The following is a 20,228-nucleotide window of genomic DNA, read 5'->3' as shown; positions in this document are numbered from 1 at the left end:
AGCAACCAGTTCCCAATCCTTCATCAATAAGTTACTTCATACATTCATTCATTTATGGGGTATTCCATACTTTATTGTACAAAATATTTACTTTTCCCTGTAGTGTTTTTATTCTTTGCCTTAAACTTTCATTAGCACCAAAGAGCCTCAGCTTTGCCCTATGACTGTTGCTCTCTTTCGAGTTTCACTATTTGACTTTTTTTTCTTTCTATCATCTGTGGGCAAGGGAGCTTACTTGGTCTCCAAGGTCCTCTTCATTTACCTCATGGTTTCTTGAGATGGAACAATGGGATGTCCATGAAAGAGGGGAGATAGTTTTCTAGAACTAGGTCTAGTAGGGAGAGGGTTCAGACTCCCAGGAGCACCAAAGCAACCTTAAAGCTAAAAGATTGTGTGGTTCCCTCCTGTACAGAGATATGCCTCAATATAGAATGCTCAGGCCTTCTGCCTGTGAACTGTCACAGGATCATTTTGAAGGCCAGTGTCTCCTCGAAGATGCTCCAGAGCTGTGGTATTACTCCAAACTGAGGAACTGATTGCAGCTTTCTTGTAATCCAAATGTTCGGCACTGGTACTTTCTGTCAAGACACCACATAGCAGGCACATTTCATTTTTCTCTACAGATTATTCTTCCCCACTATCTCCCAGATGTGATGGCAGGAGGACAGAACAACAAAATTTGAAGTGATTAATATTTGTTAAATTTGTATGTAATTTGCCTCCTTCAACAAGAGTTATGGAAAGCTTAAAAAGAGCACACACAAATTTACCTCTGTCCTTTGTATATGCAATGTGATTCTGAGTTAGCAAATCTTTCAGTCTTTTTATTTCCTTGGAAAGTTCTTCATGTTCCTAAAATGAAACATTACATTAAGATCACAGATGGAGATCGGGAAAGAATCTTACAGGTCATACTCTCAAAACATCCTCATTTTAAAGATTAGAAAAATAAGGTGCCCAAGGTCTCCCTGACAGTAATTGAAAAGGCCAGAATTCAAAATACAGGACTTCTAACGGTTACTTTTGAGGAATAACAAGTCTTTAAAAGTCTCCATTTGTAATCGGGATTAACTAAGGCTGTTTTCAGACTTAAGTTCCTTACACCCTGCCATCACTAGGGATTTGTGTTCACCTCAAAGATTTATTTAACTAGCTAGGAAGAATGGGGGGAAGGGAAATGAAGAAGCATTTACTAAGTATTTTGTGTAAGCACTTTACAAAATTGGTCCTGATAACAATCCTGGGAGGTGAGTGCTATTATCTTTGTCCCCATTTTATAGCTGAGAAACAGTTATACAGGGGTTAAGTAACCTGTACAAAATCACACAGCTAGTAGGTGTCGGAGGTCTAAGTCCAGTACTCTCTCTCTCAAGTATTAACTTGCTGCATAGTACAACTGTATCACAGTGCTGTTTTGTTTCACTCTTTTCCTAATCTATAATTAAGGTCTCTAAACTAGTGCTTCCCAGTCCAGAATGCTCTGCAATCTTCTCTCCCAACCATTGAGAGTACATATTTATAAGAGCAGAAATCTTCCTCAGATGCTTTTGAGAAGAGGCACAGAGGGAACCTGGCTTCTTCAAGGGCATAACTCATGTTCTATTCCAATTGGATATGAGGTTTTGAGTCCATGTTCTTGGTTATCTGTGAAGTATTAGGACTAGATGAATGGATAGAGCTGTGTTCTAATCCCAGCTCAGTCACTAATTAATCTGGGCCATGGTTTTCTGAACTATGGAATGAATTTGATAAGGTGATCTCTAATATCTCTTTTCAGCTCTAAATTTATGATCCAAGACACAGATGACAAAATCACTGTTCTAGACAATAAAATCACCTGGACAGTAAAATTTGCCTGAAATCTTTCTTCAGATTCACATTTTTAAAAGCCAGTATCTACAAATAGTAGAACATATGCAAAAAATTTCATGGTGTGGTATAACAGAAACCAAAATCATTTCATTTGTGTCTTAACCATTTGTGCCCAAAAGGGCAGAGATTGCCCTTTTCTTCTCCAGCTCATTTTACAGATAAGGAAATTGAGGCATAGGGTGAAGTGACTTTGAACAGGATCACACAGCTAGTGAGTGTCCGTGGCCAAATTTGAACCTAGGAAGAAGAGCCTAACTCCAGGTCCAGTGCTCTGTGCACTGGCTTACCCATCTTTGTACTACTCTATGTACCTTATTACATTTCTCCAAGGTTTCAAATTCAGGACTTTTGGCATCTCCCTCTAAATGTGCAGGCTCCTTTTCTGTTGAGGCTTTTAAATAGCCTGCTTCTTCAAACACCTCTTTCAGCAGTTTGTCATATCCCTGTGTTTAGAAGAAGAGGACACAATTCAAAGAATAATCCCTAGAGTCAGTGTGTTTTAAATAAATAATAAAAGAAATTTAATAAACCCAGGAGTTGGTATGGAACATCTCAGTACTTGACACTGCTTGTGGGTGAAGTTTTCTCTCTTACCTGTAGGGTAATTAGTTCATCAGCAAGAGACTGTTCTGTTTTATCCCACTTCTGCTGTAAATTCTCTGGTAAGGTTGGATACACTGGGAGGAAAAGCAATATGCTTATCGGTGGTATCCAGCAATTACTCAAGTAATGCAGAGGACAAGAGCTAGTGATCATCAAAGCTTTACAAGAGTTCATTTCAGAGTAAGGCTATGAGATCTAGTCTGGAAGCCCCAATCCCCTTTCTCATCCCTCCTGCTATCAGTTACCTAGCAAAGCATGTGGGTGGCAAACCAGAGGTGTCTCAAAGGTTAGAGAATAAACACAAGTGCTTGGTTCAGAAACTCGTGCCAGTTTATGACTTTTTCCACAGGCAAGGTCCACCTAAAGAACATAAAATAGGAAAATATTATCCCCAAAGCAAAGTCCCCCCTATTTATTGGCTTTTGAAATATATATATGGATTTGCTTAGGCCCTTTCTTCTACAGATGAGGAGGAGAGAAAAGAAAATACAGGGGACAACAGCTAATATAACTGAATAGCCAGAGAAATTCCAGTGAAGTTTATGTTTAGCCCTATCAGACCTAATCTATGACTGGTGCCTGTGATTGGTGCTGCTCTGTGGAATCCTAGAAGCAGAGGAACTCAAGCCTTTTTAGGACACTGTCCCCTAGAAAAAAAAAGAAAAAAGGACCTGGGAAGGACAAAGACTCTCATCAAATTCTGCCTCTTTTAGCATATACTGTTCTGGACATCAAAGTAAGTACCTTTGTCTGCCTGTTCTTAGACCCACAGGAATCTCCATCTCTCATCCACATGCCAATAAATGTGTTGTTGAAAATTTCCCATTCATCCCAAATTCTGGGAAAAAATAAATGCAACCCATTACTACTCAAGAATTACTTGCATCACTTATTATTATATATATATAATCCATGAAAAACTGAATCACCAAAATGAATGTCTAATGAATGATATCCCCAAAACATCAGTGCTAAAATTTTACCCAGAAAAGGTAATGCTTAAAAGCCTTTTAATAGATTTCAAGAGCCCTATAACTAAGCTCATACCAAAAATGACAGTATGGTAGAACAATCTTGTCCAACTCTTCACTACCCTGTGGACCCATCCATAGGGTTTTCTTGGCAAAGATACTGGTGTGGTTTATCATTTCCTTCTCTAGTGGATTAGGTTAAGTAACTTGGCCAGATTCACATAGTAAGTGTCTGAGGCCAGATTTGAATTCAGGTTTTCCTGACTCCAGGCCTAGTATTCTGCCCAACTTAAAATCTCTTCTAGTCCTCATTGGTTTCCCTCAATAACAATGGACATATATGTAACAGAAAATTTGCAAGTTATTCCCATCTTACAGTTAAAAAAAAAAAAAAAACAGCTCTTTTTCTTTCTAGTTTTCCATCTCCAAAATGGGTTGGAATGGGAAGAGGGGACAGCAGACAGCTTCTTCCTTCCAGAAACTAGTCTGTAGGTTCATCCCATCATTTACCCTGAACAAGAATTGATTCAGTTTTGGTAACAGTAGAGATTCTTTCAAAAGGGAAGGGGGGGAAGGAGGCAGAGAGCAGTGAGCTCACCCCAAAATTCCACTGTAGGCATTCCAACGGAAAGTCTGTTCATGCTGTGTGACATTGTGGAAGGGACAGAATTCATACTTATACCTGGAAGGAGACACAAGGGTCTTGAAACATATCCATGTCTATAAATGCTCTGAATTTTGCCTTATCACATTCCTTATACTCACATGGATTCCACTAAACTGAAACACTTGCCAGAAAGCCTAAAGAGATGTGCAGGACCTGAGAGGAGGGAAAGCAAGAGAGGTTAACTGATCCTGAAGACACACTGTGTTGATTAAAAACTATGTCTAAAAAATATTAGTGTCTATTTCATTCAACTACCATTTTCACTTCCTACTATCAGACTGGAAATTTCTTTTGTACACAACACAAGGGTAGGCTCACTTCACATACCTCTAGAAAAGTCCAAGCATGCAGCCAAACATCAAGGCCTTGTTTGGGCCCATTTTAATGTAACTGAACCTGGCTGAAGTTGGAAATTGGAAAGAGAGCATATTTGAACTTTTATTTCTACTCCTAGATGTAGTTTATCTTCTAGGAAAAGAGATGGAGGCGAGAGAGTGGTGAATTTTCCCACAGATCAAACAACCATTTATTGACACCAGCTAGAAGCAAGATTCTGATCTTTGTCCTAAGGGATATGATTAATGAGAAAACTTTATCCCTCAAGAGGCTCTTAAAAGGCAAATGGTTCTCCAGCCTAAAGGACCAGGAGAGTTTATTGCAAAACAAAAGGTTTACAAATCCATATGTATAACAATTATCACTAAATAATTCAGTACAGTGAATAAGCAAACAACAGCTGATGTAGAATGAATGTTACATATGTAATATGATTTTTAAATGCATGTGATGCTATTTTGATTAATAAAATAGAAATTCATTTAAAAGGGTTTCTAAATTCATATTTTCTACGGCAGGGTGGGATGCAGTGGTATCATAAATTTTTTGTTATTAAAAGGAATTCTTATATAAAAGTTGATAAACTCAAACGGGAAATTCATACTTTCAAGTTCAATTCTTGATTCCCATTTGTCTGGTAATACTTAGATCAGACTAATACTAAACATTAGTTTACTTTCCTTAAGTTCATAGCAATCCAACTATTTGTGGAGTAGGTACATAAGACTTAAGACTCTTCATTCATGTGCTACCACAGAGTAGCATCTATTCAAAACACCCCCCTTTTTCTGTTTTTCCTTGGCCTGTTTATTACTGAGCAGAGTCCATTTTGTACTTTTTATTTTTTATAGCCTGTCTTCTAAATGTTTTCGCTCTCAAATCTCAGTCTGTTTCTGTCTTGAACAGTTACTTTTCTTATTTTATGGGGAAGACCTAGACTTCTGACACTTTACAAGCTTCTTTTCTCTATACCTCCATACTTCTCTGTATCCATTCTAATCTCTGCCTCAAAATCTCTCTGTTCTTATAAAGAATCCCTTTCACCTCCCATAGTACAATGTTTCAACAGTCATTACATCTTTAGTGTCTCAACACTAGCTTCTTCCCGTATGCCTACAAAACTATTTAGGTCTCCCCAATCCTTAAAAATATCTTTTGCCATAATGCCCCATTTTTTCACTATCAAGCAGCTAGTGCTGCTTTTTTTCCCCCCATAAGACAACTGGCATTAAGTGACTTGACCAGGGTCACACATCTAGGGAAGTGTTAAGTGTCTGAGACCAGATCTGAACTCATGTAGTGTTCTCTTTAAAATACAATGGTTCTCTGGGAGCAGGTTTCTTGGGGAGGGGGTGGGGTGGGCTTCTGGAGGCAGCTTTAGGTTCAGTTCAATGTAATAATCACCTCAAATGCAGCCAGTTGTTAAAAGTTCAAATCCTTTATTGTTTCTTCCAAAATAGCTTGGTAAGCATTCCTTGGTTCCGAGAGCTCGTTGCTTGTCCTTTGCCTCTGCCAGCTTCAGTCTCCAGCTCTCTCTGAATCTCCATTTCTGCCCGACTGCAATATCTGGCTTCTCAATCTCCTCCACTGACTCCTGCTTTCTCCATCTCTCTAAGTCTCTAGTGCTTGTCCTTTTATGCTCTTTTAGAGGTGTGAACTCAAAGGTTGACCATCCTCCTCCAAGAGAGTGGGATTGTGGGTTCCTGACTTGTGAATCTCCTCCACTGAACTTGTGAATCTCATACTGAGTCCTGATTTGTGAATCTCAAATGCTAATGTGTGAACTCTTAAAGGTGCCTAAGACGTGAATTCTGAACTAGAGAACTGCTAAGCACGATGTTAAAATTAGACAATTGACAACACTTTGTAAGAATCCTAACAAACTCAAGTCCTCCTGACTTCAGGGCTGGTGCTCTATCCACCGCACCACCTAGCTGCCTCGATTATCAGGCTTTTTAAAGAATTAGTCTACATTTATTTATTCAATGCTCTAAAATCTGGTTTCTATCATACTACTCTACAGAAACCTAGTCACTAAAATCCTCCTAGATGACAAATTCAGTTGTCTCCCTTTAGTTTACATCTTTTCTCTACAACATGTAAAACTAGTAAACAAACCATCTATTTAACATGCTATCCTCCCTGGGTTTCCATAACACTGCACTAGTTCGCTACCCTCCTCTCCTGTCTTAAATGTTTATTCTCTATATTTTTGGTCAGCTTGAACCAACTGGGCATTGTCTAGGGCTTAGTCCTTACCTCTGCTTTAGAGTCCTATCAATATATGTTTCACCCTGGACATTTCCACCTGATTTACCATTGTCATCTTAAATGCAACAATTTAAAAAAAAACAAAAACACTTTTAATTCATTCATCTTTAACTTATAAATTCCCTAACTCTTAACCAGTTGCCAAGGCTCGAAATCTCAATCTTACCCTTTCATATCCAATCAGTTTCCAAGGAAATAGGTTCTACCTCCATCTCATATTCCTCTACTCTTCTGTTACTACTTTAGTACTAGGTCTCATTCTCATCTACTTACAATGGCCTGGTAACCTCCTCCATCTTCCGTAACTTGTCAGATTTAATATTCTGAACATACAGCTTTGATGTGTCTCTCCTTACTCAAAAAATCAGTACCTACTTGTTACAGGAGCCATCTGCTAGTGGCTGCTGGGAATCTGTGGAACAGATCCCTTCATGTGAGAGGATGGTAAGGAGACTGAGAGACAGTTGCATTCTCTGCCCTCTCTCCTCTTCCCTCTGCCTCCTATTTATTTCATTCCCAATTCACAAGCAACATCTGTGTCAATAAAGGCTGATTTGCAATTCCTTCAGGGAGACTTAACAAGTCCCTTCACACTTAGGCGTGGTCCTTAATACCTACTCAGTACACCATAGGTTAAGGTTTAAATATTCAATGACACTCTCCAGATTCCTTTTTCCATTACTCTCCTTTATGAACCTTATGCTCTAGGAAGATGGGACTGCTTGAAGTCCTCTGCACAGCCTCCATCTATTCATCTAGTCACATTATTATATAACCCTGTATTAAGTGCCTTATAATTACTATCTTGTTTGATCCTCACAACAACAATGGGAGTTGGGTTGGGTGCTACTGTTATCCCCATTTTACACATGAGGAAATAGAGGCAAATATTAGGTAACTTAACTAGGATCACACAGCTAGTAAGTTTCTGAAGTCATATTTGAATTCAAGTCTTCCTGACTCCTTGCCTAGGTGCCCTGTGTTTCTCCCTATGTACCTTAGCTTATGCTGTTCTTCCCACTTATAAAGTCCTGTTTTTCAGTGTTCAAGTCAAAAGTTTATAGTACTGGTCATACTACACATTTATCTCACCATATGCTACCTAGTACTATTATCTTTTCAACATACATACTCTATATGGACACATATTCAGGACAGATAGGCTAAGGAGGGAGCAATCTCATTTCTGTAACTAGTACACATATGGGATATGTCATTAAAAGCTTGGTGATGATGATGACAGGGATAAAGGCAAGGTAAATCAGCTTAAGTTTTAAATTTGCCACAAATGATCCAGGAAGAGTTTGCTAAAAGCAAACATTTTTGGAGCTAGAAGAACCATTAGTATAAGCGGTCATCCAGTTTGATCCCTCTCATTTTACAGAAGAGGAAACTAAATGTTGGAGAAGAGAAAAGAGATGGCCATTTCAAATAATATGAGTTAGTAATTCTAATAATCAGGGGTTCTTAACCTGGGGGAGTGTGACCTTCCTTGGTTTAAAAAAAAAAGCCCCGTGTTAATGTTTGTTGGATTCAAGAAATCTACACTGAAGTCTCTTCAATATTATGTACACTTCTTTCAATAATACATGTCTACCACTTTTTACATAAAAGTGGCAATATACTGCAAAGTAATAGGGCTTGTCCATTTATTAAGCCATCCTATTTCAAAGAATTCACCTTGGGATTCCTTTAAATACCAAATTCCAAACATATAACAAACTGATTAGAAAAAAAAATCCAAACAACTTTTTCAAGATGTCTTATATAAATGAAATTCATGCCAAACAGAAATTTAACAATATACATAATCCTTACACAATAACCCATATTATCAGCTACAGGACATCTTTCCTAAGGTCAAAAAGACGAGAAAGAGATGGCTTCCAAAGCACAAAGTCTAGATGCCCCATATCAGTTGAAATGCCTCCTTTCCCTATATCCCTCTAACTACCCTTACTGACCCAACTACAACCAAAGATTGATGCCAGGTTATCATATTGGGCCTCTCAGATCAACATCCCGGGCCCAGTCATATTTAGCTGGATGGAGGAAAGCTCACAGTTAGTCTGAACTCAAAAGCTGTGTATCATACTTACTTTACTTTGACCTTTTCTGGGTTTCTCCAAGAGGAAAGGGAAGTTCCTAATCAGGCTGGGGAAAGCTGGGAGGGAAGCCAAAACTCACCTGAGGCTGCTGATGGGTCTCTCTTGGCCTGTAATCGACTGGTCTGCGGTAAGAAGGGGTTATTCAATCTGTCAGGGAAAATACACAAAGCTGGTCAGTAAGCAAAGAAAACCTGATATGGCTCCAGGATTTGATAACTCCTCTCCTTAGAATCTACTATCACCTCCCAGTTCTTCAAATCTTGCTTGTAGTTCAAAGCCTTGAAATAAAGCCAATAAGGACGACAGTGTTAACAGAGGCTTAAATGTCATAGAAAATCTACCCTTACAAGCCATCATGGTAGATGTTTGGTAAGGTGTTTGGGAGCCAGAAGAACTCATCTACTATGATATCCTGTAGATGATACAGATTTTTTTGCAATGGAGAAAGGATCATTTGTTGCTTGAAATGCACATGCCTGCAAGAAATAATTGTGATAGCAACTCACTTTGCTCTAGTGAGGAGTTAATGAAACAGTTCTCACAACTATTCCATAAATCAGTGTTATTCCCATTTTACTTTCACAACTCCATGGTCTTAATTGGATGCTCTCTCCAAAAAGTACAGAGATTACATCAAAACCCATCCAAGTCTTCTCATCGAGGAGGATTCTTGGACCAATTTTTTGATAAATCTTCCACCATTGCCCAGCACAATATAAATAAAACATTGATGTTTACTGAATTCGAGAAATGATCTATCCAATATACTCCAAGACCCTTCTTTGGGTCCTTTCAATTCTATATCACCACCTTTCAATAATGCGTGTCCATAACTTTCTACACACAAGTTTTGTTGGCAATACGCTGCCAAAAAGTAATTACATTTGCAACCCTGCCAATTCTCTAGGTTCCCTGATATTTTGTTGCTTCTAAGATACTATTACATAATTCACAAAGCAAAAAAACTTTTTCTTTGGTCTTAAAAAGATGATTCAAATCAGCTACTAAATTCTGGGTCCACCCATCTATGGGCAATGTCTCCCTCCTCATGGGCCGCTAAAAATCATCTCTCTGAAGCGGCTGCACTGCAGTACTGCAGGACTTAGTAAATACAGAGTCACCTATCGGACACTTTCCTCGGGAGACGGCGGTGTTAGGGGAGTAACCCCACAGCCGGCACCCTCCCCGAGCAGCATCGGTGCTACACGTCGCTTGACACTGACAATCACGTCACGGAACGAAGCAGCTTGGGGACCGTTTCTTTAAGGGAAGCTTTCTCTATGTGCAAGAACCCGTGCAAGGGAGACTTCATCCCGCAGATGGGAACGTCCTAGGTTTTTGGAACCAACAAATACAGAACCGGTGTCCCCCTGGCCCGTCGGAAACGGCTCTGCCCGGCAAGCGCTGCGGAGGTGTGGCTTTGGATCTCTGAGCTGCCCCCACCGGGGCGGCTTTGCCCGAGTCACTTCCCCTCCCCGGCAGCGACAGGGAGCTTGTCTCCCCCTGAGGCACTGGGGGGGCGCCTCCCTTACCCGAAGGTATTCGGCTCCTCCACGATCTTCATTTTTCCCGCGCTGGCGAGGGCTGGGGATGAAGGAAACAGAGTGAGGCCGCATCCCCGGGGCGTCGCAAGGGGCTGCGGAGGCCCCGATCCCCGGGGGAGGGGGGGGGGTGAGTGTTACTTACTGCGCGGCCCCAACCACAGCAGCAGCTGCAGCAGCAACAACACAGGCCCCGGGCCCGGCCCGGCTCCGGGGCTCGGCTCCATGGTCCTCCGCCCCGGCGCTAATGAGAAACAATCGTCACGTGGACCTAGGAGTCGATCACGTGAAGCCGCGGTACCGGAAACGATCCTCAGACGCGCGTGCGCATTGCTCCAAAGCGGCGGCAAGGTGCGGAGGAGTCGCGCTTCTCTCCGTAGCCCCGCCTCTCAGTCCCGCCATGGGCCGGAAGAAGTCTGTGAGAGGCTCCGGGCCCGAGGGAAGCAGGAGCGGCGGCCGGCGGCCTCAGGGCTGTCCCCGGGCCTCGCGTTCCTTAGACAGCTTCAGTGAGGAGGTGGAGGCGGCGCTCCTCGGTAAGCCCCGGGGCCGCCGGTGAGAGGGACGGCGCGAGGGCCGCCCCGCGGGAGCCCAGGGGCTAGGGTCGGGGCTGGACAGGGTGGGCGATACGGCCGTCCTCCGAACCAGGGCCGGGGGCGGGATGCGCCGGGAGGCTCTTCCGGGAGCGGGGCGGGCGGCCTCCGCGGAGACGCACTGAGGGACGGAGGGGGAGGGGGAGGGGGGTATCCGGGGTCTCGGCGGCGGGGTGGCCCTTAGGGTTCCTCAGAGACCCGCAGAAGGGTCTGAAAAACTGCTGCAAGGCACCCTAAGGTCAGGGGCCCCTCCTCCCCCTCGCCCCCGCTCCGCAGCCTGCGCTCTGCCCGGGAGCTGTAAGGGACTTCCTCGGCTGCTGGGGCTCCTGTAGGGCGTCTGGAACGCTTTTAATGGCCCGTGTCTGACTTTGAGTCTCATCCTTGCCACTTACTTCCCCCGCAAATGCCCGTCGCCTCTTCCCGTATAATAAAAAGGTTAGGCCGGAATAAGAAAGCTTAACAATATAACTGGTTTCCCCGTGTAGTCCTATGTGTTTAAAAACGTTGTTCTGAGAAGAGGACCCTAGACTACCGGCTCAGAATCTACGGGACCGGGAATAGAGGCGGGCTTGCGAGGGAGTGGGAGACTGACAGGGCCCCGCTCAGAGAGTCTCAGCTAGGAAAACAGCAGCAGAGATCCGAGTGAGCCATGGGACCATAAACTTAGAAGTGAAAGGGATCTTAAAATCCACGCGTCCTTCGACCCCGGGACCGTTTTATATGGCAAACTCCACTTTCCCGGAGTCACGTTACTAGTGTTTAAGTGGGAAGTGAACTCGGTTCCTTTTAACTCCCAAATGTGACAAGGGCTTATTCATTAAGCCGTGTTGCTTCTTAGATGGGAAGGAAAGGTCAGGAAGCTTTCTTACCTTTTCCTTTCCAAAAGTATCCTTCTTTGTCACTACTAAAGGGCAGCTATCTGAGCTGTTCTGTATGTGTGCACAGCCTCTGTAGAAAAAGATGCTTCAGCTGATGGCGCCTCATCCAAGCTGGAACTGCCTTGCCCCCTGGCCATGTGGGAGCTGGGCCACTGCGACCCCCGGAAATGCACTGGCAGGAAGCTGGCCCGGCAGGGCCTTGTTCGAACTCTCCGACTGAATCAGAGGTTCAACGGTCTTATTCTCAGCCCCATGGGCACCCACTATGTATCACCGGCAGATAAGTATGGCTGGAAATTTGTCTGGGGCAGGGTCTCCTCTAATAGGGTCAGCAGAACCTGGCCCCAGCCTACAAAGAAGTACCTTCTAAGCTTATGATTTGTTGATTCTATTAAGAGTTAGCATTGCAGACATAATCAGGAGCTGTTGCTCTCAAATTTCCTGATTATACTAGAGCCCTTGAATAGCTAGCTGTAACCCCACATCATGTCCCATAGAGGGAGGGGGTAAATGTTGGACAGGAAGCCCCCCTCATTGATTGGCTTTGCTTGTTGGGCACGCTGGGAAGCTGTCTCTTGCATTCCAAGGATGAGTTAGCCCTTGCTGTGGTTGTCTTGTAGACAGCTGGTAGCTCAGTGTGGGGTTGCAGTCATTGACTGCTCGTGGGCCAAACTAGAAGAAACTCCATTTGCGAAGATGCGAGGAACCCACCTTCGTTTGCTGCCCTACTTGGTGGCTGCCAACCCTGTCAACTATGGGAGGCCCTGCAAGCTATCCTGCGTGGAGGCTTTTGCTGCCACTTTCTGCATTCTGGGTGAGTTCTGAAATAAAGAGCTGACCCTCTGGTCAGTGAAAGGGAGAAGCGCTGTTGTGGTCGTTGGTGGGCCCTCATTTCAGTAGGATTGTTTCAGGGACTTGGCATAAGATGATTGGTGCATGGTATGGAGGTTTCTTATTTTCTTAAATGGCAGGCTTTTCTGATCTTGCCGTCATCTTGCTACGAAAATTCAAGTGGGGAAAGGGATTTTTGGACCTGAATGGTCACCTTCTAGACAAGTATGCAGCTTGCAATGGCCCTGAAGATGTGCTAAAGGTTGAAAAGGAGTTCCTGGCTGCTGCTGGCGAGAAACCTGAGGAGGAAATAGGTGAGCTTTGTCAGGCCACATTGATTTCCTCTACCTTCACAGGGCCTGGCCATCTTGGACACAGTTGTGTAGCCTCTTCTCAAACAATTTCCAAATACCCTCACCTGAACCTGTTCATTTGGCACATAATTGACAACCTCCTAATTAAAGTATCATCTTATGGGATCCCCATTGGTCATAAGAAATAATATAAACTAATTGGTCTGGCATTTAGAACTTATCAGAATCTATCTCCCATCCGCATTTCAGTCCTACTATTCCATTTGGGGATTCTGTTCTCCAAACAAACTAGACTGCTTGCTGTTCCCTGAACTCTGCATTCCATTTTCTGCTTTTGTGTATATAAATACACTTATGTAAAAGTGACTTATATAAAAAGTCATCACCATCCTTGGAATGCACTGCTTCTGTTGCTACCTCTCAGAATCCCCGTCTTCCTCAACTGTTCTTGGAAGCTTTCTCTAAGTTCTCTAATCATTCCTCCAACTCCAACAGTTAGTGGAATGAAAAACCTTTCTTTTCTTTTCTTTGTGCCATCCTTGTGTGTACATGTTGTATCCCCTCCTCCACCAGAAGGAAAAGCATTTTCTTCAACCATTTATGTCTTTATATATCCCCATTATTTAGCATAATGCCTTGTATGTAGCATATATAATTTAGCATGATACCTTGTTAAATTGAATAAAAGTGTAGGGGCTTCCTGTTTGAGTATGGGGTAGACATTTTTGACAGTCTGCTCATTCTGCTTTGACATTTCAGATCCATTTGATGTGGACTCGGGTAGAGAATTCGCAAATCCTAATAGACTTGTGGTCCCTGCCAGGTAGGTTTTCCTTCTTTGATTTTGTTCTTACCCCTGAAAACCCTTGTTTCATGTTATCTGATGTATGACTAACGTCATCCTGGTCTTCCAGGAACTTGGTTGTAGATTTTGCATTTTTGCATACCAACTATTCACTTTCTTTCTTTCCAGAATGACTAATGATAGTGATGAAGAAGAATCAGAGGAGGATGAGGAAGAAGATGAAGAACAGGAAGACAGCAGTAACGATGAAAGCCTTGATGAAAGGAATCAAAAGGTATTGTCTACCACAGTGAACACAGATGTTTGGAAAGGAATCAAGAAAAGACAAAGAGACTGACTAGTGCTCAATACAGCTGTATTTGCCAAACCTGGATTACAAATCTAGAAACCATAGAGACTCATTCATTTGTTCAAACTTGGAATCAGTTAACTTAGCTAACCCTACTCAGGAATTGTAGAACTGGACATTTTCATCTATTTTAATATTTTCTCCATCACTGAACTCAGCTGAAGTTGTGGGGATTTTTAGGGGAGTGAGGGATTTGTCTTTGAGCTATCATAATAAAGTTGAAAACCCAGAGGGCCTATTGTGAGTTTATTTTATGACTGCTTTCTTAGGAGTCTTTGTTATGGAATAATAGTGTGATGTTCCTTGCTCAGAGCATAGCAGTCTTACAGAATGGAGCAGACCTGGATCCTGGGACTTTAATTTTCTAGTTTTGGGTATAGAAGACTGGTCAGCCATAGAGGGTCAGGAGAAAACTAGACTTGAGGGGGAATTCTGCACTCCACACTGTTAATTCTTGGAAGTGGAATGTAAGATGGGACTTTGCTCTTGAATCTGTAAGCTGCAGACTAGCTCTTTAGGCTAGAGCAGAGAGGCAGGTGATCTTCTGTGGCCTAAAAATTAGAGCTCTCATGGCACCAGGCATAATTTTTTTCCACAGGATTATAAAATACAACTAGAAAATATAGTGAGGAATACAGTCCTGATACTAAGTGCCCAGTGAGATGATGAAGAACTTTGTCATGGGGAACCAGTCTATTGCAAAGGAAAATTACTCTTCTCAAAACTAGAATGAAAGAGTTTGGTGAGAAGACCAGGCATCCTAAAAGCATGTACCCCAGCTCTTTTATTAACTATGTAATTTGAGGCAATCTTAAGTACATCTGTTTCCTCATCCATAAAATGATGGGGTTGTACTAAATGATCTCAAGAGTCCTTCCAGCTCCAGTCTTCTGTGACTTTTCAGAGCCATTGAACTTGGTATTGGCCCTGGCAGTAGAGTTTCCTAGATAAGATCACAGCAGATTGTATACATAATTTCATTCTGCTGTGTTAACTTACTTGAGATCTGATAACCATCTTCTGGCCCTGTGATACAAATTGGCTACTGAATTTGACAGACTTGAATTTCTTTGGAGAAAGTTGTCTGGGATTAGGGTAGAGGTTGGCTCAAGCTGGGGAGTAATTGGTCAGTGGGAGCTATTCTCTGGGCTCATTACAGTGCTGCAGAGCTAAGTGAAACAGGATTAGAGAATTTACCCCTGTTCCACCTCCTTGGTTCCCAGCTCTTACCATCTGTTTACCTTGAAGCCTCCTCAATCAGTCTGCATTGAGTGCTTTAGCAGTTGCCTGAATGGGTCATTTGGGTTGCACTTTGGGGTCTCCAAGCAGAGGGTAAGAGAGGGGCAGTAGCTGTCACTGACAAGTGGAGACTTGGGCCCCAGTGGCCCTGGGAGTAGTCACAGAAAAGGCATCAAACCAAAGCTGACCCAGGAACGGATGAAAGCTATTGTGCCTGACTGAGGCACACACAACACTGAACAAGGAAAAACATCACAAACTCTGACCCTGTAAGACTTCCACGATGACCACTGAAGTTACACCAGAAGGAATTGACCAGGAATTTCAGATGAAAAGACCAAATGGACCTGGACACTTTGATATAGATAATTGTAGCCAGAGGTGGAGGTACAGGGTGGGAAGGAAAGGGGGTGCGTGAGTGAAGCACCATCCAGAGAAAAACTGCTTAATCATCTCCCATGCTCTTCTCCATCTCTTTGAGTTTCTTCACAAACTCCTGTGCTTCTCTGTCCATCCTTCCCTCCAGCATCCTCAGTGCTGATTTCACTAGGAGAGATTATCCAACCCAAATTAACCAAAGTCAGGCAGGCTTCCTCCTTCCCCCCATCAGCCTTCCTAGAGATGAGCTAGGGCCAGGGTTTGAAAAAAATGGTCATTACCATTGGCTTTGGGCCTGCGGAGGTGAAGAGTCGTTGGCTGCATGCTTCTCGCACTGCTTCCCACCTGGGGTCTGCTAAGGCCACTGATGTTGCTCAGGGCCAAGGCAGCCTCCCCAGCAAAGTCATTGGTGGACAGCCAGTCATGGTCCATGACGGTGAAGACTACGCAGGCCGCCCGATGTCGGCACAGCTCTGCGGGGACTGAGCTGGGGAACCAGGGAGAGAAAAGTCAGTGGAAACGAGTGACTGGGACTTGACGTTGAGGAAACAGCCATACCAGAACCCCAAGTGGCTTCAGTCCAAGAATGATTTAACCAAATCACTGGGGTCTCACCATAGGTGGGCAGACCCTGAAACAAATGAGGATAAACTTCGAGGGGCTCCATCAAAACATATGTACCCATTCCCTTCATCTAACACCAGGAAAAGAAAGAGGATAGAAATAGTTGCAGATAAAAACCCAGCCCTTTCCTGGGGACTCACAAGTGAAACAGCTCATCATACACAGGGTGTAGGGTCTTGGTCTTGACCTGGGTCCTCTGGCTTCGGGCCAGTGGAAAAATGTGGTGGGGACAGAGTTCAACAATGACAAAGGGATCACTTAGGCCTGTGAAGGGAAGAAGTGGAAGCTGAGCTCAGGGGGGGTCTGTTGGGATCTCCCTTCATCTCCTCAAGCACGGGGCAAGCTTCACGCTTCCCTCCCCTCCCCTCCCATCCCATCTGAGTGGGGCTCCTGTCCCCTCCTCACCATTGGCATCCAGGGCAATTAAGTCTGCAGCATGCAGCACCTCCACAGCCAGCCGCTGTTCTGCTGCCTCGTAGTAACACCTGACACTCAACCGTCCGTACTTATTCTGCTCCATTGATCTCTGGGAGAGAGTTGTCCCTCCACCCTGCCCCAGATTGTCAAGAGTCAGGTTTGGGGCAGCCAGACTGGGCCAGATCAGCAAGTGTTCAGGGGCTGTGGCCAGAGATGGGGATCCTACCTGTTTGAGCTTGTCCAAGTAATACTGCTCAATGCACTCACTGGTGGAGCATTTATTCAGGCGTAGTTCCTCTTCCAACGTCTGTCAATCACAAGGTCAGGTTAGAAAGGCTTCTGGGAGATGGCCCCCCTCCCTGCCCAACTCCCAGAAGGCCTAGTTTCTGTTTGCTGGGAAACCAGAAGGGCTAGACCAGAGATGACAGGAAGACCACATTCTGCTCCCAATGAATCCACGTCCCAGAGTTTAAGAAAAGCTTTCTACCCACTCTTCCCTTTGTGTCAACCATTTCTCCTTCCAAATACAGGCCTCTAGTCCCATTGCCCAGGATTTACCTTGTAGTGTCCATCCCTCAGACTCTCCAGGGGCAGTCCTTGCCCTTCTGCATGGAAAAAATCCACTAAGGCCTGAGGAAAGGGGAGGCATAAATTGGACAGGGTATTATTCCTTGGGTGCTAGACCCAAGTGTACAGAACCTCCTCCCGATTCCTCCAGCTCCCCCATTCAGCCCAGGCCCATGGCAGGGAGAATGTTGGTTGGAACTCTTCCACAACTGTCTGTTCCCAGAAACTCCTTTGAAGTATTGCCATGGATAGAAAAGGCTGGGCTTTGCTACCATGTATACCTCCCAGGGGGTTACTGTCCCTGCTATTTCCACGGGCTCCAGAAGCCATCATGAGTGAGCTGCCTTCACTTCATTTGGCCAAAAGGGAATCTTTCTTTCTTGTCTGAGTTACAACTCAAGAACTCTTACTTGTGATCCTGAAGCTTCCTTTGAAATACTCAATTTGTACAATTTAGTAAGAATCCTTCAACTGCTCCCCTGGGATACCCTCAAATCCCTTAGGACTAAATCCAGTCTATGGCTCAGTAAAGACATGCCATAGTCAATACTGAACTGAACTATTCCCTATCATCTGGTGCACCTTTTATCCTGGGGGATGCCCCCGCTTCAGGACAATATGTCTCTGGCTGCCAACTGAGCTGGGCTTCTCCCCCTCAATTCCAGCCCTATCTCACTTACCTCTAATGTATAGTAAAACCTTCTGTAGAACTCGGCAGAGACATCTCTGTTGGCCCCCAGAACCTGAAGAATGACCTGAAGCAGCAGATCCCAGAGAGCTTCCAGCACCCTGTGCAGGAGAGTGTATGTGTATGGAGTGGACAGTGGAAGGGAAGGGGGCTAAGGAAACATTCCCCTTGGAGCTGACCTCTCCTTTATCTGCCCTGGGCCGAACCTCTAGCAGACAGCTCCCCTGAGGAGAAGCCTGGTACTGGAGCTTAAGGACAATCATAGCCGTCTCCCAAGCTGGGGAGTACTGGGGAAAAGCGCTGAGGAAGGCCCTTTATCTGAACTAGGGAAGAAGGAACTGGGATCTTCTGTTTTATTAACCCATCAAAATCCCTCAGTTTGCTTTAACAAAACTACTAATGATCTCTTCCTTCCCCCACTGTATTGTGCCCAGGATAACTACAATGATGCACACACACACAAATCCCATCCTGTGCAGAACACACCCTCTATAACCTCAAAGCCCTGCCAGGGGTGAGAAGGCCCCTCTCCCTGGTATCTGGAGAAGCGGGTGGAATGAAACACAGGATCACATATGTCATCCATAGCTCTGGTGGGAGGGACTTTAGAAGCCGTCCATTCAGTCAAATGAAATGTGTAGTAAGCATCTACTATGTGCCGGTGCTAAGGGCTGGGGTACAAAGAAAGGCAAAAGGCAGTGCCTGATCTCAAGGAGCTCATTTTACAGAGAATCCCTAAAATCTCTTCCAGCCCTAAAACTGCAGCCCTTCCCAGCCCACCAAGCCTGGAGCCCTGGAAATACCGGCAGAGGTTTTCCTTCACCAGCGAGTCACTGAGAAGAATCAGCTTGTCATCCAGATATTTCATGAGAGGGGCTATAGCCTGAAGAGAGACCCAGTGAACAGGAATCACCTCTTGGAGTGGGGGGGGGGGGTGAGGGGAAGTGCTATCTCCTGCCTCCCCCTCCCAGCAGGGCGGGTCTGACGCTCCCCTGCAGCCCAGCCTCTCCACAGCAGACACGAGATGTTACTGGCTCCTTAGCTGGGAGGCCCATCTCCCAATTCCATCAGGCCCCACTTCCCTACGGGAGAACACAGGACTTGGGTCTCCAACCCTTACTGTCCGGTGAATGTAAGCAAGTCAGTCCCCTTCTTGGGATTTCTGTTTTCCCATCTGTGAAGAGGGATCATATTTTCACCATCGATTACCTTTGTAGATGATTTGAGCCTTCAGGCATATGGGCATGAGTGACTGTTTTTCTGTTAGCCCCTATTAGAGGGAGCTAGATGGCTCAGGAGATGGAGCATAGGATCGGGAAGACCCGAGTGCAACTCTACATATACAGCTGTATAACCTTGGGCAAGTCACAACTTTTACTGCCTCAGTTTCTTCAACTGTAAAACGTGGATAATAACAGGTGGAGGTGAGGATCGAATGACATGTTTATAAAAGACAGCGTGGCACCTGGCACATAATGGGCACTTAAATGCCCATTTCGGTGGGCCAGGGAATGGAATACAGCTCATCTTAGAGAGCTGTGGCCACGTGCAGGCACTTACCTCTTCATTCTGGATCGAGTCTGGTGACAAACTGATATGTTGCACATACTTCTTAATGTCTCCTACCATCTAGGGGGAAGGGAGATGAAGGAATGAGAAAGTGGCTGGGAGGGAGAAAAGAGTCCCCAAAGGGAGTGCCCTGTGGGCACAGCAGGCCCCTGGCCCACCTTGGCCGTCAGGTGCGCAATCATGTTCCGGGCCTCTCTCTGAAGATCCTCATCCATAGCCAGCAGTCGGTTTTTCAGGGCTCTGGGGAGGCCCCCCGGGGACCCCCCACCTGGCTCGGGCCACTCCAGCCCCCGAAGTACTTGCCCTGTGGCTTTTCGTATGTGTTCCACATTGTTCAGGGCAATGCAAAGCTGGCAGAGGAGAGAAGGGGATGGGTGACCGGTGACCAGTGCTGTCCCCATCATCTGGCTTTGCCTTGTGACTTCGTTTCCCCCCCTCCCTTCACCAAGCCCCCACCCCATCCAGCTCACCGGCTCACTCACTGCTTCCCCCAGGGCCAGGGGCCGGGTGTCCACCTTCTTCCGCACCAGCTCTGGGTAGTATAGAGCAGCCTCACAGATATCCTTAGGGAGAGAAGAAATAAGCCTTCCACTTGTCCTACACAGCCAGA

At 44.8% G+C, this 20,228-nt stretch overlaps 3 protein-coding genes across 6 annotated transcripts in view; 1 reads left to right on the top strand and 2 right to left on the bottom strand.

The window, feature by feature from the left end:
* Positions 1–47: 47 nt before the first annotated feature.
* GNPTG (N-acetylglucosamine-1-phosphate transferase subunit gamma) lies at positions 48–10,650 on the bottom strand. The gene is made up of 11 exons (XM_003761993.4): positions 10,515–10,650; positions 10,361–10,412; positions 8,908–8,975; positions 4,212–4,266; positions 4,045–4,128; positions 3,220–3,313; positions 2,721–2,835; positions 2,467–2,549; positions 2,184–2,315; positions 771–852; positions 48–578 (listed from the first exon to the last, which is right to left on the bottom strand). Exons 1-11 carry the CDS (start codon positions 10,594–10,596, stop codon positions 436–438), a joined length of 990 nt encoding a protein of 329 aa, XP_003762041.1. The 5' UTR covers positions 10,597–10,650; the 3' UTR covers positions 48–435.
* Positions 10,651–10,696: 46 nt separating this feature from the next.
* Positions 10,697–14,365, top strand: TSR3 (TSR3 ribosome maturation factor). 2 transcript variants are annotated; one of them, XM_031945771.1, is made up of 6 exons: positions 10,697–10,902; positions 11,905–12,064; positions 12,458–12,651; positions 12,809–12,982; positions 13,742–13,805; positions 13,956–14,365. In XM_031945771.1, the coding sequence occupies exons 1-6, from the start codon at positions 10,770–10,772 to the stop codon at positions 14,122–14,124; spliced, it is 894 nt and encodes a 297-aa protein (XP_031801631.1). In that variant the 5' UTR covers positions 10,697–10,769; the 3' UTR covers positions 14,125–14,365. The 2 variants fall into 2 exon arrangements, with proteins under 2 accessions (XP_031801631.1, XP_031801630.1); XM_031945770.1 differs by having other exon boundaries at positions 10,698–10,902; positions 11,905–12,121.
* A 62-nt stretch (positions 14,366–14,427) lies between these two features.
* Positions 14,428–20,228, bottom strand: part of BAIAP3 (BAI1 associated protein 3) — a 77,147-nt gene continuing 71,346 nt past the window's right edge. For all 3 annotated transcript variants that reach the window (XM_023497788.2, XM_031945758.1, XM_031945759.1), the window contains 11 exons: positions 20,089–20,181; positions 19,777–19,968; positions 19,610–19,678; positions 18,853–18,932; positions 18,042–18,150; positions 17,353–17,424; positions 17,021–17,101; positions 16,783–16,927; positions 16,518–16,641; positions 16,035–16,240; positions 14,428–15,921 (listed from right to left, as the gene is read on the bottom strand). In XM_023497788.2, the coding sequence (XP_023353556.1) occupies positions 15,821–15,921; positions 16,035–16,240; positions 16,518–16,641; positions 16,783–16,927; positions 17,021–17,101; positions 17,353–17,424; positions 18,042–18,150; positions 18,853–18,932; positions 19,610–19,678; positions 19,777–19,968; positions 20,089–20,181 (1,272 nt within the window). In that variant the 3' untranslated portion in view covers positions 14,428–15,820. The remainder of the gene's footprint in view (positions 15,922–16,034; positions 16,241–16,517; positions 16,642–16,782; positions 16,928–17,020; positions 17,102–17,352; positions 17,425–18,041; positions 18,151–18,852; positions 18,933–19,609; positions 19,679–19,776; positions 19,969–20,088; positions 20,182–20,228) is intronic.

This window comes from Sarcophilus harrisii, chromosome 1 (genome assembly GCF_902635505.1).
Source record: "Sarcophilus harrisii chromosome 1, mSarHar1.11, whole genome shotgun sequence".
Taxonomy (NCBI): Eukaryota; Metazoa; Chordata; class Mammalia; order Dasyuromorphia; family Dasyuridae; genus Sarcophilus; species Sarcophilus harrisii.
The sequence above is the reverse complement of the archived record's forward strand: the minus strand, read 5'-3'. Positions and strand labels throughout refer to the sequence as shown.